The 17,908-nt window shown below is 42.9% G+C and overlaps 1 protein-coding gene across 1 annotated transcript in view; it reads right to left on the minus strand.

Annotated features, from left to right (window-relative positions):
• The window catches only part of pde11a (phosphodiesterase 11a), a 390,201-nt gene that overhangs the window by 136,233 nt on the left and 236,060 nt on the right, over positions 1-17,908 (minus strand). The window contains exons 7-9 of the mRNA XM_041200136.1: positions 16,303-16,378; positions 15,223-15,290; positions 7,095-7,187 (exon numbers count right to left, since the gene is read on the minus strand). Of these exons, the coding sequence (XP_041056070.1) occupies positions 7,095-7,187; positions 15,223-15,290; positions 16,303-16,378 (237 nt within the window). The remainder of the gene's footprint in view (positions 1-7,094; positions 7,188-15,222; positions 15,291-16,302; positions 16,379-17,908) is intronic.

Raw genomic sequence — 17,908 nt, forward strand, 5'->3', positions numbered from 1 at the left:
CACGGTGATTCAGAGATCTTGCTTGGTTACCTTACACTTTAGAAGTGTTGCTTTAATCATCTTGATGGTCCATTCTACTAACCTCTTGGACTGAGGGTAGTGTGGGGAAGATGTAATGTGTTTCACACCCCATGTTCTGGAAGGGTTGTCCTGTATATTGGGGACCGTTGTCAGAGATAATGGTTTCAGGCACATCAAACATTCTGAAAATCATGTTGAGTGTGTCAACAACCATAAAGCTAGTCGTGTCCTTGACCTGGCAAACAAAAAGGAATTTGGTAAAATAGTCTGTTACCAAGATGTAATCTTTGCCGTCTAGATGGAATAAATCAGTAGTTATTTTTGGCCATGGGACAGAGGGGATTTCTGGTGCATTGGCATGCATGCAATATCACAACAGCAGGTATGGGATGGAGACAGGGCTTCTGAACTGCAGGCCTGATTTAAAGGCATCATGGCAACCATTACCGAGGCATTTAGAAGCAGGAATGCAAGTACTAGTGTGACAGGAGGAGAGGCACAGGTCTGCCGTCTGGGACACGGTAGGCCAACACTTCACTGATACTGAGGCTCTTCTGGAGGCTGTGAGGGAGAGGAGGGAGGTTCCGTCTCCAGAGGGTGGCAGGAGAGGGCCATTCAGCCAAACAAATCAGACCTGGCTGGCGGTGGCTGAAACTATTATCAATGCGAGTATAGTAGGGAGGAAGTGGCACAAAAGTTCAATGATCTTAAACACGCTGGCAAGGTGAGTGCAATGTAGAAACTCTGGGTATTCAGCCTCCAGCAGGCACATTAGCTGAGGACCTTGAGGGTGCATGCTGCTGCTGAACATGGGAGGAGTGTGTGATCAGGGCACTTACTGACCCTTCAAGGCTCAGAGCCCTAGTGCTGTTGAGGACCTGGCAGCACTGATATATGCAGCTTATGTCAATGAGCCCCTGGTATTTGTCAGGGAGGTGAGCAGTGCCTTATCTCTCTCTCTCTCACATTTGTCCTTGCAGGAGCAAGGGGTGCATAATGCCAGTGAGAGGGCACACACAGGAAGAGGAGCTTGTGAGTGCAGTGGAGGAAATCACCAGGTTGGCCCTGTAGGATTAAAAAGGGGACAGAGAGATGGGCACACCTGAAGGAAAGGATTAAAAGATATTGCAATCTGTAGATTAAGAGGGTGGAGTTCACTCCTCCCCATCTGACAGCATACCAAAGTTTCAACTCCATTGGATTCTGCTGTTTGTTACAGGCAACTTCAGATGATCTCCTCTTGTGGCTACCACAGGTTCAGATGTGGAAGAGAACGCCTGAGTCCTGTCATGTCACCGTGGCCATTGTGAGTTTGAAAAACAGTGCTGGCGCCAACACACCCTCTGCCAGCCCAGATACACACACATCATTCAGTTATTGTGTGCGGTTAGACAGGGTGACGCTGGGTGAAGAGCACGTCACTGCTGAGTAAGAGGTGCCAGAGGCAGAGGCAGTTGTGAGTGGTCCCTCTCGGGGGATGGAGGGCAGACACAGTCATTCACAACTGGGCACAGATACAAGGCCTCAGGAGTCACATGAAAAGAGGTTTGACTTAGACTAGCAGCAACATATGTGCTCCCATATGTTGCAGTTTCCTAAGGCCATGGCCTGAGAATGGGGTAGTTCATTCAGCTCATTACCGCCATCATGGTTCAGGGCTGCTCCTGGGCCTGCCGATAGCACGCGTCTGACGATCGCAAAATTCCCAGTTTTTACTGGTGTTCCATTTTAAGGTATGCAAGACCAGTTCAGACCAGTATCCTTATTTTCCAGTTTTTACTGGGTTTTTTTTTGCTCTGGAGGGCAGCAGTAATCTGTAAGATGAAACGATATACTTCCACTTGAGCGATGCCACCAAGGTTCGCTGCTGATCCTTGGAAGGAGCCAGAGTTAAGGAAGTTCAAGGCCACAGTGACCTTCACGGCTACTGCTACACCAAGGCATGGTGAGCAGTGCCTTCCCTAACAAGGGCACAAATCTGGTACCATTTGCCTAGACAGGCACAGTTTCTTGTGGCAGTGATTCTCTGAGATGTTCAGATAACAATTTCTTCAGTGGTAACTCGATGTTGAGGCTATGACCTCTGCTGTCTTCCTACTCCTTGTTTCTCTCCTCTGGCCTCCTCATGCTCAGGGCTTGGCCTCTGCTGCTGAGGATATTGATCCTCATCGCTACTCGACCCAAGATCTGAAAATCTAATCCCATGTCCAGCTGTTGCCTTGCTCACACTCAACTGCACTCACAATATCACTGGACCCCATTCACCCACCACCCCACCTCCCCACCACCTCACCACCCCACCTCTGATATGGCCCATGATCCCTGGATGGTCATGACCCTCTCCACAGCCTGAGACTTCCTGCTTTGCAACCTCTGCTCACCTGTTGGCACCAGTGCTTCCTTTTACAGATCCAGCTAATGACTGGTTCCTCATTGTGTTGCTGCCTCCTTGTGCCTGGATTGTTCCTGATCCAGCCTGTAACAGGTGCACCTCCACCAAAATTCTAAACTGGCCCTTAATGAGCTGACAAGTTTGTTAACGAGATCAATTGGCCATTTATCCAAATCAGGTGAATTGCCAGGTCCTGCTTCTACAATTCCTGAGCAAAATCACCAACAGCAGGAAAGGTAAGGTCAAACCGGCACGCTGGTCAGTGGCACACTCACCCATATCAGGGCATAAAAATCCTGCCAGGTAATGGAGTTTCTTTTTTATATTTATTTTTATTCATGGGAGAGGCACTAATGTAGTGGAATTATCACTAGAGTAGTATTCCAGAGACCCAGGGTAATGCTCTGGGGAACCAGGTACGAATCCCACCATGGCAGATGGAGAAATTTGAATTCAATGAAAATCTGGAATTAAAAGTCTGATGATGACCACAAAACCGTTGCCAATTGTTGTAACAACCCATCTGGTTCGCTAATGTCCTTTAGGGAAGGAAACCTGCTGTCCTTACCTGGTCTGGCCTACATGTAACTCCAGACCCACAGCAATGTGGTTGATTCTTAAAAGTAAGTGTTGCCCACATCCCATGAATGAATATAGAAAAAAAATGTGAGGCCAGCATTTATTGTCCATCCCTAATTGCCCTTGAGAAGATGGTGGTGAGCTGCCTTCTTGAACCGCTGCAGTCGCTGTGGTGTAGGTAGACCCACAATGCTGTTAGGGAGGGAGTTCCAGGATTTTGACCCAGCAATAGTGAAGGAACGGCGATATATTTCCAAGTCAGGATGGTGAGTGGTTTGGAGGGGAACTTCCAGGTGGTGGTGTTTTTAGATGGTAGTGATTGTGGGTTTGGAAGGTGCTGTTGAGGAGTTTTGGTGAGTTCCTGTAGTGCGCGCATTCTACTTGCCACTTGCCAGCCCAAGCCTGGATATTGACCAGGTCTTGCCGCATTTGGACATGGACTGTTCAGTATTTGTGGAGTCGTGAATAGTGCTGAACATTGTGCAATCATCAGCAAACAAGCTCACTTCTGACCTTATGATGGAAGGAAGGTCATTGATGAAGCAGCTCAAGATAGTTGGGCCTAGGACACTACCCTGAGGAACTCTGCAGTGATGCCCTGGAACTGAGATGACTGACCTCCAACAATTACAATCATCTTCTAGCCTATACATTTCTGTTCTATTCTACAATTTCCATTAGAAATGTACAAGAGCAACTGTGCAACGTTTCGAAAGCTCCAAATCAGCAATCACTTTCTTTGAGGAAACTACTTTAGAAATTTGTTAAGGGAATATATTGCAGAAGAACTTTGCTAAGTCACAAAAGACATGTTTATTTGTGGTGGCCTTTCTGGCTATTTAAAATAAATCAGTTCACTTCTATTTCCAGATTAAGAACATCAAAATAGATCAGAAAATTTTGGGAATCCATGAAAAGCAGGAGAACCACTCAAACCAAGAAATTACACACATGGGACCCAATTTTAACGCGGTGCGAGTGGATGGGTTTTGAGTTAGTTAAAATCTGGCCCCACGGTCTTTGATGCCAATGCTGAAACTAAATTGCACACAGTGGCAGCAGTGTGTACCATCTATAAGATGCACTGCAGCAACTGTTCAATAGCACCTTCCAAACTCACAATCGCTACCACCTAAGAGGATAAGGGCAGCAAATGCATGGGAACATTACCATTTGGAAGTACCCCTCCAGTTAACACGTTACCCTGACTTGCAACTACATTGCCACTCTTTCACTATTGCTTGGTCAAAAACCTGGAACTCCCTTGCTATGAGCACTGTGGATGTACCTACAAAATGGGAACAGCGGTTCAAGAAGGTTGCTCACCACCACTGTCTAAAGGGAAATTAGGGATGGGCAACAATGCTACCGTAGCCAGCAATGCTCACATCCCATGAACAAATAACAAGGGTGATGATTGGTGTCGTAGTGGTAATGTCACTGGACTAGTAATCTAGAGGCCCACACTAATGCTCTGGACATGGGTTCAAATTCAATTTGGAATTTAAATCCAATTAATATCTTTGAAATTGAAAACTAGTCTCAGTAGTGATGACAATGACAACTATCATAGATTGTTGTAAAAACCCATCTGGTTCACTAATGTCCTTGGGGGAAGGAAATCTGCCATCCTTACCTGGTCTGGACTACATGTGACTCCAGCGCACAGCAATGTGGTTGATTCTTAAATTCCCCCCGAAATGGCCTAGCAAACCACTCAGCTCAAAGGGAATGAGGGATGGGCAACAAATGCTGGCCTTGCCAGTGGTATCCACATCCCATGGCTTGAATTTTGCGATCGTCAGACGCGTGCTATCTGCAGGCCCAGGAGCGGTCAGGAAACAGGCCCCTAAGCATGATCGGCTCCCAACCGCGATTTCACATTGGCTGGCCAATTAACGGCCAGCCAGCATAAAACGCATGCTAAGAACCCTCAGCGTTGCTGGCTGGGGGCAGGAAGAGGGTGGGTGGCGATGTCACCGCGGGTGCAGGTGAGCACTTCCTGTGAGCTCCCTGAAGGCAGACAGCTGCCTGAGGAAGCTGGAGACCTCCACATAATAAGAAAGCACAAAAATGTTACAAAAAATGTCCATGCAGCACAATCAAGCACCTGAAAGCATACCTCATAAAATGCTGTCCTCAGATATTTATTTTATTATTTTATATCCTAACGGAGGTTTCATCCCGCCCTTGGATGAGGGTTTCATCAAAAATGTAAAGGCCACCTGACTGATAGGCCTGTCCGTCAACTGTAAGGCTGGACGGGCCACAGAAATTCACTTACAACCGCACCGTTAATGGGCTTAATTGCCTAATTAATTGTTGGTTGACGCTCTTCCGACTGCTGTGCGCGCCTGCAAAGTGAAATATCATGGGAGTGCATGATGCCGTCGGGATGCTTGCCATCTCGCACAATTTTACACCCATTCAGATTGGGCGCACACCCACCCACAGAATGTAAACTTCTGCCCCATGAAAAAAAATTTTAAAATGAAAAGAAATGTAAGATATCACCTGTAAAGCAGTGAAAATATACTGTCAGAATAAAACCTGTCACCACAAGCCTTTCACTTAGACAGGTAAACAGCTGTGCAGTTTCAGTCTTTAAAGGCTTTCCAGCCTATCAAGTTCACAGAATAATATATCCTGCCATGCTTTTTGCCTTGTTGACCCTGGGGGAGTTGTCGATTGCACAGGAAATCTGTGCACTGACTGATAAGGGCAGAATGTTAGGTTAAAATCTGAATGAATCACCTCTTAGCATATTTAAATTAGGGACCCAAGTTCTTCATAGGGATAAACATATGAATATTCGAATTAGGAACAGGAATAGGCCACTTGTCCCCTCGAGCCTGTTCCACCATTCAATAAGATCATGGCTGATCTGATTGCAATCTCAATTCCACATTCCCACCTCCCCCGATAACCTTTCCCCATCCCAGCACCGCCCCCCGCCCACTTGCATATCAATAATCTATCCAGATCTGCCTTAAAAATATTCTTGCAGTAAGAGTAGCAGGGCCAAAATTGCACATGAATAGAAATGCTGGCTTCCCTGCTGCATTTTGGCATGTGCTGATTTTCAGAAGAATCTCAATTTAGGTGACTAGAACTCCTGTGAAAAACAAGCGCAGCCTCAATGATATATTAACTGGAGTTAAGTGATGTACTTAGGACTCTCAACATTATTTTCATCTCTGCCCACTCCTGCCCACACATCAGTAGCCCATGTCAGAAGACAGGCATTTGCAGTGGTATTTAAAGAGTTACTCACTTGCTCTCAAGTAAAACTGCAGATACATTTTGGGACATTTTGCTGGCATTGACAGTGATTTTCCTGTTACTCAGACAATTTCAAAGTAGTTGTCATTGCTGTGGAGCATTCTGAACTCTTAATGGGCCTCTACCATCTCACTAATTTCTTCATTGGGGTCCTTCTGAGAATGCCACTCTGGCAAGAGGAGAAGGAGAAAGAAAAGTAGCAACAATAGGAGGATAGAACAAACAAAGCTGCAGCTTGAGGCAGACCAAATAGAAAGAGCTTTATTGGGAAGAATCTTTACCCTCCCAATAGAGTATGGCCCAGAGCAGCTTATCTACAGTTCTCTGAGGAGTAGTGCATAAAGACACTTCACTTCTCTAGGGACACTGTCAAAGTTGTGTTGCTCCCTGTAACAAGACCTGCAACCATCTGTCACAACACATTATTGCCTGTTGCAGTCAAGGTCACTGCAGCCCAAGGTTCTTTGCCTCTGGCTCCTTCCCACTGCCACCTGAGTATCAGTAACATTACTCAGTCTGCAGTCCATTCTTGCATCAAGCAGTTGGCTAATGCCTTGTTTGTAATCATTTTCCCATTGGATATCTGGAAGCATCGTGATAGGCTCCTGGAGTTGGCACATATTGCAGTGTTCTCCCAAGACTATAGCGTTTCACTGACTGTACTACTGCCACCCTGCAGGTTCTTTCACACAACTCCACTACCTTCATGAATCACAAGGGTTTCCAGATGTGATTGTAGTTTACCATGATTGTGACTATGTTATAGATGGAAGTAAGACTCCCGTTTTAGAACTCTGTATGAAGCTAAGTAGATACTTACATCAAGAGCTACGGACTGCTTTGCCCAGGATTTCTTCACTTGATCATACATTATGGTGTTGTTGATACCAAGGCCACAGAAAATAACAAATGCCTGAAACAAGTATCAACAGAATAATAATTTAAAAATGTAAGTCCTACCTGTAGAATATTTCTTCATAGTTCAAGACACTACATTAACTTTAAAATTTAAAGTCATTATTAATGTTGGCCACAAGTATTTTTTGACTTTTTCACTTTCATGTTTTAGTTGATTTTTTCTGCAAAACAAAAAACCATTCTGGTGTAAAATGGTGGTATATTTCATAATTGGAGATAAACTGAGCTGATCAACCTGGACCATTTTCTAGTATTTCTCCATATATTGACCAATGTGTTTTAAACACATTTTATTTGCTTACCAGCTACCTGGCTTTTACAGACCATTCTAATCTTGGAAATTGTAAAGCAGATTTAGAAGGTTCAGAAGCTATTTTCTTGGTCTTTAAAAAAAATGATTTGGTGAAAAGAAAATCAGATTCTAGAAAGATCTGTAGTAACCTATGGCTTTAAATATCTGTTTAGCTGTTATGTTTAATGAAGAACACTTTTGCAATTCAGCAACAGCTAACCAGAATTGATGACACCAACTTCATTCTTATAAATGAATTGTATCTTTATACAATGCTACTCAATGACCATAATAATTCTTGTGATTTTTCAGCAATCTGCAACTAAATCCACACAGACTTAAATGAAATTACGTATGGAAATGTGATCATGTTTTACATGTTGGACATATAATCCTGAATAAAAATTAGTTGTAAAATATTGAAGACATTTCTGCCCCATTTGATTCTACAAAGTGAAAATGATCTTGTCATTCCAAACTTTTATGGTGATTGTTCAGAATTGGAAAGCTTTACTGAATAACCTGGAAACGCTCTATGTATTAACCTACTCATGCATTCAAATCTTTACAAATTTTGTTTTTAAATGTAAAATACTCTGCTGTTGTAAAATAAGGTAATAAATACGTTAATAAGATACTATAATAAAAGTAATATAACACCAAGAGTTTCAAATATGATAGCACCTATTAAAATAAATAGCTTAGTAACTTTATCAATATTTTTACATTGGTACAGATAAATATTTAATTATAGCAGTGTGCATATTTAATAACTTTTGTTTGGTCTGGCGCGGCTTCATTAAATACTAGTTTAATGAAGACATTTAAAATGGACTGTCAGCTGTTCTCTTTTTTCTCCACCATTTGCCCATAGAAATCCTTCATTAGTGCATTTCAGAAATCAGGTTGCTCCTGTTAAAACCTGTTACTTGCCGACTGATTTCCTGCATGCACTAAAGATAAAGTTTGTGAGGCCTCACACCAACAACAGGTATGCTGCCAGCAATTTTCTGCCCAGTGAAATCACTGATGAGGCTTTGTAAAATTGACCCCTAAATGTAAATTAACATTTAGGCTGACACAGCAAGCTCTTTGTGTTTCTCAGAAGTTAGAGGTCTGGATAGCAGTATTCTTCATAAAAGCAAATGCTGTACCCAAATTTAGCTTCGTGGGCAATGATTTTAGTACAACACAGTAAAATGTCTTGCAAATCAGAAATGAAGTGAGAATGAAAAATGAGCTTTACAAAGTATGTAGAGCGAAGAGGATTTAGACTGAAAAGTTTACTAGAAACTTCAAAAGCATGTTGTTTGAATAAATACCTTTGTACACCGTGGCTTGTCATACCCATGTGACTCTGATGTCATTTTTATGTAAATAAAGATTTTGGGCAGTAGCCATTACATGGAACATGGGGCAGGATTTTTCAGTCAGCGTGAGGGGGTCGGCCCGACATGACGTGTGATGATGTTAGGTGTGCATCCTCACGTCATCACGCAGTCTCTCAATATTTTGTTCAGCTGGCATGCACCAGAGTTGGCTGCGTGCCCGCCGATATGTAAGCAGCTATTAAGGCCATTAAAGGAACTAATTAAGATAATTATCAATGCTGCCCGTCCAATCTTAAGGTCGGCAGCAGGTGAAAAGGCCAAGCAGCCTTCGCGTTTTTTAGGAAACCTCATCCACGAGCGAGATAAGGTTTCCTAAAGATTTTATTAATTAAATAAAAATGTTTTCATAAATGTAAAAACAGTGACGTGAGGGGACATGTTTAAATAACTTTTTAAACCTTTTATTCACTGTTTACAATGGCGATTTACCCTGAGGCAGCTCTGTGTCTCATGGAGATTGCAGCGTTCTTTCATGCCCATGCGCGAAATAGCGCTGGCCCTGATTCTCTCTCCTCCCCCCAGCCCGCACAGGTAGCGCTGAATGCTATGGCTCGTGTCTTACGCTGGGCGAGCCTTAATTGGCCCACCCACATAAAATGGTGCGTGGGGCCGATCGTGGGCAGCCCGCTCCCACCAAGCCCGCCCACTGCCTGAAAAATTCAGGTCATGGTGTCAGAAGTGTGCAGTCGAAACGGAGTAGATTTTAATAGCTGTAAGAGAGCCAGCAGCTGTGTAAAACAGCAGAGAATCATTAAAACTTCAGTCTCCAGCTTTGTACTGGAGATTGACTGCTGTGTGAGTCATTTTGAATATTCCAGTACCTGCCCCTATAGAGATGGAAGGGGCTTTGAAAATGAATTGGAAATTCTTTCAATCTTAATGGCAGAATTATAAGATTGCTACAGAGCTGAACAAGAAGCCTGAAAAAAATAAGAATAGTAATTCTGTTACCAGTGCTGGGGAAAGAGTGCTACAAGCTGTATTTCACCCTAGACCTCACTGAGGAGTAGAAAAGCCAGACTTAGAAAATTTTGGTGGCCTTAAAGATCCACTTTGAATCCTCTACTGATGTCAATTATGAACACCATGACCCAGATTTTTGTTCCCTGGTCGGGTCCGCAAAGCCGGAAGATTTCCCAGCTTAGCAAACCTAACCTTTCAAAATGGTGCCTGCAGGTTGGATCTTTGGCTGGGGGCAGTAGGCTGAAATAGGAGTGGGGGCAGGTGACCCTGGAATGAGTGCAGAGGGTGCTGTATGTGACGATGGGCTGGGCGCAAGGCCTGCCTCAGTGCTCCTGCACCATGTGTAAATACATTTTAAAAAAAACAAAAAACATCCCTCCAGCCCACCCTCCTCACACCCCACACACTGCCTATGCCCTATCTATGCCAACCCATTCCCCTACCACCCATATGGTCCCTCACATCCACTATGCCAACCCTTGACCACCACCCACACCCCCATGGTCCCTCACACCTTCTATGCCAACCTATGCTCCTCTACCCATCCCCATTTTCTCCATACCCCATGCCAATTTAGTGCCCCCTGCCCACTCCCCATTGCCCCCATATCCCCTATGCCAATTTAATGCCAATCCATGCTGCCACCCTTTGCCCTTACCTCATCCATGCCAACTCACCTAGTATCCTCGGACAATTCCTTGACAGCTATGACACTTCCTGGACAGTTTTGATAGCTTGACACCTTCTGGACAGCTTTGACATTACCTGGGCAGGTTTGACAGCTGGACAGATCTTTAACAGTTCCTTGGCAGCTGGACAGTTCCTTGAAAGCTTCATTGAATTTGTGCATAAAAAGTGCATAATCATGTTCACTTTTAACAAGCCCAAAGGGTGTTTTACCTCTCTTAAACGTGCCCCAGGACCCCAGCTGAAGGGGTACCTTACCTCTCCAAAGGGTGTGGCTATCCAAACGAATCCACCAAGTTTGGACCAGCTCTTAGCTTTCTAATCTGCACACACAAAGTTTCACACTCCTGGCCTACCAAAATCCCACTTCAGTGGAGGGAGCTGGTGATTGAAATGGTCAGCTGCCTCAGCAAATTGTGCATGTGCAAACTCCGGCCTGACTCCAGTCCTGCCCCCCGCAAAGATGGGAAATGCTAGATTCAGGGGTAGGTCAGAGATATTTCAGCCATTTCCAGGATTTTCACAACGACAGAGAACCTCCCTGTCGTGGTGAATATCCAGGCTTGTGTTTAACACTAGAGCTCAGGAAGAGACGGAGAATTTTAATCAGTATGTGACTGCACTGAGACATGTAGCTGAATCTTATGAGCTTGGACAACTGAGGGATGATCTCATTAGAGATGGGGCTGTCTTAGGATCATGCTGTGAGAGCACATCTGCTGAGAGAATAGAAACTTACTCTCAAGAAAACTAATGATGTGCAGAAGCTCTGAGGTTGCTAATCATCAACTGAAGAGTATTGATGGGAGAACTAATGAGGTTTTGCACTATGCTGAGGGGCAGTCCAATTCTTCCAAGCATAAGCAAATGGAGAAAAGGAAGGACAATTTACAGACGGACCAGCAGAAAAATCAGGATGTAAATATTGTGGAGGACACCATACAAATGAAAACGAAGCATGTCCAGCATGGGGAAAGCAATGCTCTAATTTTAAGAAGCTGAATCACTTCGCATGCAAGTGTTTTGCTCGAAATAAGAAAAGCAAGCCTAAAAAGGTGGTTGCTGGAGAGATGTTGGTCACTCATGCTAAAGAATCACTCTACATCCTAGAACTGGTTGGCACCCTCAAGTCTCAAAGTAAAAAAATGGTTTGTGACCATTGAAATGATCACTGCCGAAGGAAAGCCTCAAGTTACTGTGAAGTGTCATAGGAACATAGGACTCAGGAGCAGGAGTAGGCCATTTGGTCCTTCAAGCCTGCTCCACCATTCAATAAGATCATGGCTGATCTTGTTGTGGTCTCAGCTCCACTTTCCCATCTGACCCCCATAATCCTGGATTCCCCTGCATAACAAAAATCAGACTAACTCAGCCTTGAATAAATTTAAAGAGCTAGCCTCCACTACGTTCTGGGAAAGAGAATTCCACATTCTAATGACACTCAGAGAAAAAAATTCTCATCTGTCTTAAAAGGGAGACCTCTTATTCTGAAACTGTGTCCCCGAGTTCTTGTTTTCCACACAAGAGGAAATATCCTCCCGGTATCCACCCTCTCAAGTCCCCTCATGGTCCTATATGTTTCAATAAGATCACCCTCTCATTATTCTAAACTCCAATGGGTATGGATCCAACCTGTTCAACTTTTCTTCATAAGATAAGTCCCTCATCCCAGGAATAAGTCAAGTGAACCTTCTCAGATAGGCACTGGTGCTATGTGCAAGATCATGAGCCTTGCAGGCCTGTGTGAAGATGCTCACGATGGTAATCTGAAAATTAAGCCTTCAAAGGTAAAGTTGAGGCTATATAATGGAATGATGCTCACCCCAGGAAGGCAAACTGAGCTGAGAGTCCAACATAACAGGAAAAAAATCTGCAGTTCCAGATAGTGGACACGAAGCAAAACTACCTCACCTCAGCTGAAACAAATCAAAAGCTTGGTAACCTTCCACATTGAGAAGAGAAGTGCTCTTGAGCAATGGAATTAAGGACTATATCAGTCAGTGCGGTACTGGAATTGAACATCAAGTTAAGTAAGCTAGAGATTGCCATAACTCATGATATCCCAGACAGACCATGGGTGAAGCTTGGAGTAGACCTCTTCATTCTCACTGGTACAGATTACCTTGTCACAACTGATAACTATTTCACACTACTGGGAGTTAGACCAGCTGACAGCAACGATCACCAGTGAAATTATAGAATGCATGAAAGCACATTTCAGTTGTCATGACAGTCCCAAAATCGTGATGAGCAACAATGGCAATTAGTTCATGAGTGAAGAATTCGGGCACTTTGTGAATGATTGGGAAATTCAATACTACACATCATGGGGACTGTATCTTCCAACTAGAGTTAGAAAGTGCTGGCCCACAGGAATTAGAAGAAATAAGTGCACACTTACCAGGTCTTGAAAATTACGCTGATCCTTCTGTTCGCCAGAGCTGCTTGGGACCTGCATCAAAAGACGCCTCACAGGCCCCAGCGAAACACAGCTCCGGTGGATTCAAGGAGGCCACGCCCCTTTTTTACAACACTTGCTGCTGTAAAGCAGGTATGTTTAAAGGACCGGTGAAATTGACAGGCCAGGGAGAAGGTAAGTGTCTACTGTAAGTGGAGAGGATTTGGGGGTGGGGTTAGTTGGAGGTCCAGGGGTTGGGGTGGGGAGGGACAGGTGGGGTCAGAGGTCTGGGGGGGGGAAGTGGAGGTGGTCGAAGGTCCAGGGGCTGGGGGGTCGGAGGTTGTGGGTTGGGGGAGGTAGGGTTTCAGAGATGGGGGTTTGGCGGGGGGGCGGGGGGGTGTGGGGTGGTGGTGGTGGTCAGGGGGTGTCAGTAGGGTGGAGGGAGTCAGGGGTGTGGGGCGAGTCCCGTGGGGTCGGTCTGGGACTTTACAATAGTTGCCTAGAAGTTAGAAGAGGTTTTAATTCTTCTAACCTCTTCTGAGTAACTATCGGTGTAACCCTATGGAGTCATCCAAATTTTGCGATTTAAACCGCATTTTTGGATGGCTCCCAGCACAGGGCAATTGTCCAGAGGAAGTGTGCACTGTTGGGCAATTCTCTTGCAAAGCCTTACCTAGGAACTTCTGAGAGGGAGTCCCCAGCACATCTTTGGGTTACCCCTCAAATCTGACACTGGGGAGCTCGGAGGTTATGGCCCCATCTCCGTCCTTACTTCAGTCAAATGGGAAGACTGAGGCAGAGGTGAAAATTGTCAAAGGGATCACCAAAAAATCAAGTAGATCCAACACATATGTATACAAAGCAATCTTAGAGTGGAGAAACACAACTACGGAAGACATGGAAAGTAGTCCAGTCCAGTGATTAATGTCACACCATACCCTGACTATTCTTCCAACAACTAAAAACTACTGAAGCCAGAAGTTGTAACAGGAGCGGCAAAATCAAAGTGAAATGACAGAAAGCCAAATTCCACTTTGATAAAGCTGCCAAATCGTTGCTAGGAATGAGCATTGAAAAGCCAGCCAGAGTGCAAACATTCAACACACCCAATAAAAGTCTTTGCAATTTGAAAGCTATGTAGAGATGCTGATCGTACATGGTAAAAGGGAGGTAACGTCGCAACCATAGACATCTACTTGCAACCAGAGAAGCCCCTCCTTCACAGCAGACAGACTGAGAAGGCAGATCTGATTTTGCCAACTGCACAAGGAATTGAACGATCATCAGTCCCAGAGGTCAATTGTTCCCCAAAAATGCAACGGATTAACAGCAACAAATACCACAGCAGCAACACTCACCATGGCAAAGACATTCTCCAGAGAGGCAATGACATTATAAATACAATGTATGTGGGACAGACGAAATTGGAACAGACTAGAAAGAACAAGTAGCTTTCTGTTCATGCACGATAATTTTCTTTATGGACCATGTATATTGAGTAACTTGCAAATGATAGAACATGTCATTTTTTTTCTTTGTATGAAAAGAGGACGTTTGGATAACTACCTTTGTACACTGTGGCTGGACATAGTCATGTGACCTCCAATGTAATTTTATGTGAATAAAGGTTTTGGGCAGTAGCCATTTTACACTCCACATGGAACACATTAAAAGGGGCGTTTAGAAAGTCATTACAGTACCTGGAATGAGTGTAGCATCAGACATTAAACACAACAGCAAGAAATCCTTTGTAACAGCAAGGGCCAATTAGTGAAGAGATGATAACCTTAAGGGGTGAGTATCTGAATATAATCAGTGCTCTTTTGCTTTGAAAGGAGGGAATTTTATAGAAATAGGCAGAATAGATAAGTAAATCCAGATCATTACTTCAAAGCATTTGAACAAGGGGATTTAGGTTAAAACTGAAGAAGGGGCAATTTAGGAAAGGTGCAAGGAAAAACATGTTCACACGAAAAATGATCAACATTTAGAATGATCTACTGTATAAAATGGAGGAGGTGAAAATTTTAGATTCATTCAAGTGTTGGGTTACATGCTACAGGGTGAATGTAATTTAAAAATATAGGGATGAACTGAGATGGATTGAGTGGCCTGCCACAACTGGATAACTCCTGAGAATTTAAATTTGCTGTGGAAATATCTCTACGATTTTAATTATTGACAGTTGTAGCCTCAATGAAATTCTCTGGTTTTAAATCGAAATGTTGGCACTATAGTTATTGTGCTACAAAATACTTAGTTGGTCTCGCGATAAGAAAATAGTAACTGATTTCTTTACCTCAAATAGCCGCTGGTCATCGTCATCAAAGGGTTTCCCATCAAGCCTATTGAGGACTTGTGCCACACCTGAAAGTCAAATGAATGTTACTCATAAACCTTATAAGCTGCAATGGATTTTCCGGTCCCATCCAAATTCTTGCTGAAAGTCAACGGAGTTTTTGTTGGTTCACCGTCCTGCCCATGACGGTTCCTGACCCGAGTTACTGAATTGGATGATAAATCATCTTAACATTAAGGCAACTGATCTGAATATTTTCATATTTTTGCAGACTTTATTTTATTTTAATTTTTTTTAAAAAAAGGATTGATGATACTTGCTCTTTAAAGGAGTTCATATTTTCTTCCCTTCATCTTGTTATCATTTCCTTGTAATAGACACCATACATTGCTGAAAGATTGCACTTGGGACCTGCTAACAGGGCTTCACCAATAGGTTCTGAAACCATCCACTGATCATGTATGTGAGTGGGCAAGGTGCTTTTTCTTGTTTAATCTGTGGAAAGTGCATGGATACTGCTTGGCTGAGTCTCCTTTGTGACCTGGCAGCATCTCCAGGAGAAATTGTGAACTCTGGCACCACCCCTCCATGGCATGCATCATTGGTGCTCCAACACACTGTTTTCAACTCTGTTTATGTTTAGATTAATCAGTTCTCATTATATGCTGATCAGCTCACATGTGTTTCTATCAAATAGAATAGAACAATCTGGAAGTAAGTCAGTCCCCAGTAGTCCTCTAACATCAACTAGTGGAAAAAGTGATTAAGGAGGAAGAAGGAACCAAAACAGGGCTAGCTTTTCTTTTCTCTCTCCTTTCCTCTCCATGGAAGGATGTCCAATTTTCATATAGTACTTCATCCTGCTACCCACACAGCCTGGTTGAGAGTTGCTGAAATGACCCACATACGGAAGAGGGAAATCAGCATGACAGGCAGTGCTAGAATGTACTCTGTACCTGTCCCACCTGGAGGTTTTTCTTCTTTGCTACTTGTCCGCTCGAAAATATTAGTTTTGAAAACTCATCAAATCAAATGTTGAAGTTAATTTAAAATGAATTAAAGGAATCACTAAACACATACCAATTATCTGATGGCCACTGTTCCATATTGGTACACAAAGGACTGAACGGGTATGGAAACCAGAAATCTGATCAGCCTAGGTGCAAAAACAAAGAAGTTAATTTAAAAGGTGTGCTTGATATCAAAAGTCAGAATTTAATCTTAATTGAGTACTGATAGAATTACTTCCCAGTAGAAGTTAATCAGACAACAAACTTTCTGAAGGTACCAACTAATAGATTGGCATAGTGGGGCACTTAATCAGAATTGATCCATGTACAAATCCAGGCAAAGTAAGTGAGCATTAAGTAAGCAAGCAGTAATACTATTTAACTGTTTTCATATTAGATTATGAGTATAAAATTACCTCAGCATCTATATAGTTAAATGCATTCCCCACGTTTAAAGATGTGCTATGAATTATGACTATTTGGTCAAGCAATAATGTGACATTAATACTGCATCAGTTTGTTGTATGTTCTATATTTAGGGGTATTAAGATGCAAAGTACCTAGAGAATAAAACATCTTTTCGGCTTTAAGGAACAAATATGTCATGTCACTCAGTGATTAACGATATTTTTGATCTCAATATGCCACCTTTTTATTGCATGTAAGTTTATGGGGGAGGGAGGGGCTTATCATGAAAACTATAATATTGTCCAGGCAATGTGTAGTATAGGTCAACATTCTCATTTATTTTAACAGAGAATCCTAAAACAGGGACTACATTTTTTGAATCCTTTTGCATATAGACTTGTCAAACAGTGGAATTTATAACTAGCTATTTGTGCTTGGGTATTCTAAACTAAAGTTCCAGATGTGTGTCCTCTTTAATGGTAATCTGTGATCTCTACTTTCTAGCCATTTAATATATAAAGAAAGGCAAAAAATATATATATTTTTTTAAAAAGTCAGCTGAACATTTGTTTGATTGAGTTGGTAAGGTCGGTGTATTACTGAACCATACAGAACAGAAGGCTCCATGTTCAATTTGCAGCTTGTGGGTAGTTAGCTAATTTCATTGACCTCGGTGTCCTTGAATAAAAATAAATCAGACAGGTTTTCTGCTCCTGTTCACTATCCAGTGTCCCCAGTTGTATACATAAAGATGGGAAGCGGTTTATCAGCCCTGATTTCCCCTCTTCACTCATAATCAAATAACCTATTTGGAACGTCTGGTTTCACACAAGCCAAATGACCACTTTGTAAGGTATCAGATGGTATCAGCACCCACTGAACTATACCCCAGCATGAATCACAGCTTTCAGGATGGGAAGAGAGAAAATTGAATGAGCTGTATTTTTTTAAAAAGAAATTTGAAAAATTAAGTTGTTAATGGCCTTTTTATTTAACAGTACTTCTACATTCAAATATCTCTCCAGAATTCTGTAAATAAAGCAATGTAAATTTTAAAAATATCCATCTATTTTTTGCACTAATATTTGCAACCAAAGTGTTATGAGACTTTTATTCCTCATTTCTGCTGAGTCCTTTACTGAAGTAACATATACCCTCATACATCTCCTAATTCTGGTTGGGAGCAGCATTATTGGAGCTGGGAGCAAGTCATTCATGTGTTCTCCCAGCTGCAACCATGCACGTCCTGCAGAAACCAAGAGGAAGCA

The sequence above is a fragment of the Carcharodon carcharias genome, chromosome 12, assembly GCF_017639515.1.
Source record: "Carcharodon carcharias isolate sCarCar2 chromosome 12, sCarCar2.pri, whole genome shotgun sequence".
Taxonomy (NCBI): domain Eukaryota; kingdom Metazoa; phylum Chordata; class Chondrichthyes; order Lamniformes; family Lamnidae; genus Carcharodon; species Carcharodon carcharias.